General features: G+C 39.9%; 1 protein-coding gene across 1 annotated transcript; it reads left to right on the top strand.

Moving 5' to 3' along the window:
- The first annotated feature begins 1,238 nt into the window (after window positions 1-1,238).
- On the top strand, window positions 1,239-2,133 carry LOC107032662. Its single transcript, XM_015234243.1, has 2 exons — window positions 1,239-1,633; window positions 1,770-2,133. The coding sequence occupies exons 1-2, from the start codon at window positions 1,239-1,241 to the stop codon at window positions 2,131-2,133; spliced, it is 759 nt and encodes a 252-aa protein (XP_015089729.1).
- Window positions 2,134-5,841: the final 3,708 nt, after the last annotated feature.

Genomic DNA, 5,841 nt, shown 5'->3' with positions numbered 1-5,841 from the left:
ATGAAGATCTGAAGCCAACTTACTTGAGTGCGTTTCTAGAAATTGATGAAGAAGTCGGTTACATGAATATACTCAAAGAATATAGAGATGTATTCGCTTGGAGTTATAAAGAAATGCCTGGATTGAATCCTAGAGTAGCGGTCCATCAATTGGCAGTCAAAAATGGTTCTCGTCCAGTTAAACAAGCTCAAAGACGTTTTAGACCAGACTTGATTCCGTTGAGAGAAAATGAAGTCAAAAAACTCATTGAGGCAGGCTTTATTCGTGAGGTCAAATATCCTACATGGATTTCAAGTATTGCTCCTTTGAGAAAGAAGAATGGTCAAATTCGAGTTTGCGTTGACTTTAGAGATCTCAATAATGCATGCCCTAAAGATGAGTTTCCTCTTCTCATTCCAGAGTTGATGATTGATGCCACCACTTGTTATGAGGCAATGTCGTTCATGGACGGTTCTTCTGGATATAATCAAATCCGCATGTAACCAAAAGAAGAAGAACTCACTGCATTTCGCACGCCAAAAGGTATTTATTGCTACAAAGTGATGCCATTTGGTTTAAAGAATGTTGGCGCCACATATCAAAGGGCTATGCAAAATATCTTTGACGACTTGCTCCATAAAAATGTTGAATGTTATGTTGATGATTTGGTAGTAAAGTCGAGGAAGAGGGGTGATCATTTGAAAGACATAAGGATGGTGTTTGCNTTATGTTGATGATTTGGTAGTAAAGTCGAGGAAGAGGGGTGATCATTTGAAAGACATAAGGATGTGTTTGCGTTACTCCGAAGATATCAACTAAGAATGAATCCATTGAAATGTGCCTTCGGAGTTACTTCCGGCAAGTTCCTTGGCTTTATTGTGAGACATCGAGGAATTGAAATTGATCAAGCCAAAGTCGATGCAATATCAAATATGCCTAAACCTCGAGATATTCATGAGTTAAAAAGTCTCCAAGGAAAGTTAGCCTACTTGAGAAGGTTCATCTCAAATCTAGCGGTGAGATGTCAACCATTCAGTCATCTCATGAAGAAAGGTGCTCCTTTTAATTGGGACCAAACATGTAGCGATTCCTTTAAAAGTATCAAATGGTATCTAGCGAAACCTCCGGTTTTGGCAGCCCCTATAACTGGAAAACCATTGATACTCTACATTGCAGCATAAGAAAGGTCTGTAGGAGCCCTGTTAGCTCAACAGAATAGTGAAGGCAAAGAAAATGCTCTTTCTTACTTAAGTAGAACGATGACGCCAAATGAGCTAAATTATTTGCCAATTGAAAAGTTATGCTTGGCACTGGTCTTCTCAATTCAAAAGATGAAGCATTATTTTCAAGCTCATGTTGTCCGCCTTATTTCTAGAGCAAATCCCATCAAGTTTGTTATGTCAAAACTTGTCCTTAGTGACCGACTAGCAAGATGGTACCTCCAATTCCAACAATTTGAGATTTTGTATATCCCTCAAAAATCTGTGAAGGGACAAGCACTAGTGTATTTCTTAGCAGACCATCCTATACCAAATGATTGGGAGTTAACCGATGAGTGTCCTGATGAAGATGTGATGTTAATTGAAGTTCAACCTCCTTGGAAAATGTACTTTGACGGGGCTGCACATCGCGGCGGAGCTGGTGCTTGTGTGGTGTTCATCACTTCACAAGAAGAGATTCTACCATTCTCTTTTACTCTAAATCAATTTTGCTCCAATAATGTCACTGAATATCAAACAATGATACTTGGACTTGAAATGGCCGTTGACATGAAACAATTACATTTACAGGTATTTGGTGACTCTCAATTTGGTGATTAATCAACTCTTAGGAAGTTATGAGGTAAAAAAGCCTGAATTGCGCCGTTATCATGATTATGCTCAAAATTTGATAAGATGGCTTTGGGATGTAACCCTTCAACATGTGCATCGAGCAGAGAATAAGAAAGCTGATGCATTGGCTACTCTAGCTTCAACGCTAACCCTTCCTGATCAAACGCAAGTAACTGTCTGTCAAAAATGGATAGTACCACTGTCAAATGAGGAAGAATATATTGAAAATAAGCTTGATCATATCGTCGCCATTGTTGAAGCTGCGAAGGAAGATTGGAGACAACCCATCATTGACTACCTATGTTATGGGATACTTCCATAAAATCCAAGAAACAGAATTGATATACGTCGTCGTGCACCTCGTTTCCTTTACTACAAGGATACATTATATAGGAGATCATTTGAGGGTATGTTATTACGATGTTTGGGAGAGGAAGAAGCGATTCAAGCTCTGCAAGAAGCACACTCAGGAGTATGTGGATCACATCAATCTGGACCAAAACTTCACTTTCACATAAAGAGGATGGGGTATTACCGGCCAACCACGGTGAAGGATTGCTTATATTACGCCAGAAATGCGATGCTTGTCAATTTCATGCGAATTTCATTCATCATCCACCCGAAGTATTGCACCCAACCATCGCATCTTGGCCATCTGACGCATGGGGACTGGATATTGTAGGACCATTACCAAAGTCTTCTGGTGGACACTTGTACATCTTGGCTGCAACTGATTACTTTTCAAAATGGGCTGAAGCTGTCGCTCTTAAAGAGGTGAAGAAAGAGAATGTCGCAAATTTTATCGGAGTAAATATTATCTATGGCTTTGGAATCCCTCGCTATATAATAACAGACCATGGCAAACCATTTGATAACAAGTTAATGAACAAGATTTGTGATCTTTTTGACTTTAAGCAGCGTAAATCTTCTATGTACCATGCTGCCGCTAATGGTCTTGCTGAAGCATCCAATAAGACTCTATGCAACCTGCTTAAGAAAGTTGTCTCCAAATCTAAACGGGATTGACATGAAAGAATGGAAGAAGCTTTGTGAGCATATAGGACAACATATCGCACACCAACTCAAGCAACACCATATTCACTTGCTTTTGGAGTTGAAGCAGTCCTGCCACTCGAGCGTCAAATACCCTCCTTAAGACTTGCTATTCAAGAAGGGCTCACTGAGGAAGAAAATGCTCGATTGCGTCTTGCTGAGTTAGAAGCACTTGATGAAAAGAGGTTAGAAGCCCAACAAAACCTTGAATGTTATCAAGCTCGTCTATCTCGTGCTTTTAATAAGAAGGTTTGCTTGAGGTGCTTTCAAGTTGGAGATCATGTTCTCGCGGTAAGAAGACCCATCAGTACTTCGCACAAGTCTGGGGGCAAATTTACCTCAAAGTGGGATGGACCATATGTCGTACAAGAAGCATATGCAAATGGTGCTTACAAGCTTGTTGATGCTGATGGCTTAAGGATCGGTCCTATTAATGGCAAATTCCTAAAGAGATACTATCCATGAAGTAAGATGATGCTCCTTAAGGTGCGAGCCTAAACTGCATGTCACTCCTGGACCGCAAGAGTATAAACTGTGTACGGCACAACCACAAAAAAAAAAGAATAATCACTCAAATCCCTAGAACTACGTTGTGACTTGATCCTCTTTATTGAGGTACGTAGGCGCTTAGAACCATATTCTAAGTTCAGTTGCATGAGTGTCAAAAATAAAAATGTTCCCACTTAAATTCAAAGAAAAGTCAAAGCCATATGTATTTTATCTTTTGTCTCATCAAACTTTAGACTTGTACGAAGTATTGATGGGTTTGTGGAAGGGGAAACCCTTATAAAACATGAATCTCTTATTAGTACGGTAGATGTCTTTAAATTAGATCAAGTATGCAATTGAAGTCTTTATATTCTTTGAGTTTATTATTTGAAGTATCGAAATTCTCTAAGTATACAGGTTGAAGTATTCAAATCCTCTAAGCATGAAGGTAAGACTTCAAGTATGTAAGTAGAAGTCTCCAAATGCGTAGGTAATTGAATTCCATTTCTAAAGGTGCGCGAGGTTTGTCCCTTTGCACCTTAAGCTAGGCTTTTTCACGGGTGTATACTTAAAAGAATCTTTTTAAATTTTCATGTATTAAGGTGGACAATATTTGTCCCTTTGCACCTTGAGTTGACCTTTTCACTAGTGTATATTTAAAAGGATCTTTAAATTTTTCATTACTTAAGGTGGACGATATTTGTCCCCTTGCACCTTACTAGCTTTGTTGCGAATTTATCCTTCAACAAATATTTAAATTTCTATGCCTTAAGGTGGACAAACTTGTCCCTTTTCACCTTAAGCTAGAGTTCCCACGGATTTATCTTTAAAAGGATCTTTAAATTTCCATGCCTTAAGGTGGACAATATTTGTCTCTTTGCACCTTAAACTGGTCTTTTCACGGGTTTATCCTGTTGCAAGTTGGCTAAGCATTCACAACCTTGTAACACCTTGAGTTTATTTTCAAGGCAGGAGCGTTATACGGTATCCTATTAAAGTTTCAAGTTGTTCAAGCATTCGGAAACTTGTAACACCTTGAGTTTATTTTCAAGGCGGGAGCGTTACACGGTATTCTAGTAAAGCTTCAAGTTGGTTAAACATTCGAGACCTTTTAACCCTTGAGTTTATTTTCAAGGCGGGAGCGTTACAAGGTATCCTATTAAAGCTTCATGTTGGTTAAGCATTCAGGACCTTGTAACACCTTGAGTTTATTTTCAAGGCGGGAGCGTTACACGGCATCCCATTAAAGCTTCAAGTTGGTTAAGCATTCAGGACCTTGTAACGCCTTGAGTTTATTTTCAAGGCGGGAGCGTTACAAGGGATCCTATTAAAGCTTCATGTTGGTTAAGCATTCAGGACCTTGTAACGCCTTGAGTTTATTTTCAAGGCGGGAGCGTTACAAGGGATCCTATTAAAGCTTCATGTTGGTTAAGCATTCAGGACCTTGTAACGCCTTGAGTTTATTTTCAAGGCGGGAGCGTTACAAGGGATCCTATTAAAGCTTCATGTTGGTTAAGCATTCAGGACCTTGTAACGCCTTGAGTTTATTTTCAAGGCGGGAGCGTTACAAGGGATCCTATTAAAGCTTCATGTTGGTTAAGCATTCAGGACCTTGTAACGCCTTGAGTTTATTTTCAAGGCGGGAGCGTTACAAGGGATCCTATTAAAGCTTCATGTTGGTTAAGCATTCAGGACCTTGTAACGCCTTGAGTTTATTTTCAAGGCGGGAGCGTTACAAGGGATCCTATTAAAGCTTCATGTTGGTTAAGCATTCAGGACCTTGTAACGCCTTGAGTTTATTTTCAAGGCGGGAGCGTTACAAGGGATCCTATTAAAGCTTCATGTTGGTTAAGCATTCAGGACCTTGTAACGCCTTGAGTTTATTTTCAAGGCGGGAGCGTTACAAGGGATCCTATTAAAGCTTCATGTTGGTTAAGCATTCAGGACCTTGTAACGCCTTGAGTTTATTTTCAAGGCGGGAGCGTTACAAGGGATCCTATTAAAGCTTCATGTTGGTTAAGCATTCAGGACCTTGTAACGCCTTGAGTTTATTTTCAAGGCGGGAGCGTTACAAGGGATCCTATTAAAGCTTCATGTTGGTTAAGCATTCAGGACCTTGTAACGCCTTGAGTTTATTTTCAAGGCGGGAGCGTTACAAGGGATCCTATTAAAGCTTCATGTTGGTTAAGCATTCAGGACCTTGTAACGCCTTGAGTTTATTTTCAAGGCGGGAGCGTTACAAGGGATCCTATTAAAGCTTCATGTTGGTTAAGCATTCAGGACCTTGTAACGCCTTGAGTTTATTTTCAAGGCGGGAGCGTTACAAGGGATCCTATTAAAGCTTCATGTTGGTTAAGCATTCAGGACCTTGTAACGCCTTGAGTTTATTTTCAAGGCGGGAGCGTTACAAGGGATCCTATTAAAGCTTCATGTTGGTTAAGCATTCAGGACCTTGTAACGCCTTGAGTTTATTTTCAAGGCGGGAGCG

Source organism: Solanum pennellii, chromosome 10, assembly GCF_001406875.1.
Source record: "Solanum pennellii chromosome 10, SPENNV200".
Lineage (NCBI taxonomy): Eukaryota > Viridiplantae > Streptophyta > Magnoliopsida > Solanales > Solanaceae > Solanum > Solanum pennellii.
This window is presented reverse-complemented; position numbering and strand designations above follow the sequence as displayed.

Coding starts and splice junctions, on each gene's coding strand:
- LOC107032662 (XM_015234243.1), top strand. CDS start 1,239: ATGACGCCAAATGAGCTAAATTATTTGCCAATTGAAAAGTTATGCTTG. Junction 1,634..1,769: donor GGAGCTGGTGCTTGTGTGGT/GTTCATCACTTC, acceptor TTACATTTACAG/GTATTTGGTGACTCTCAATT.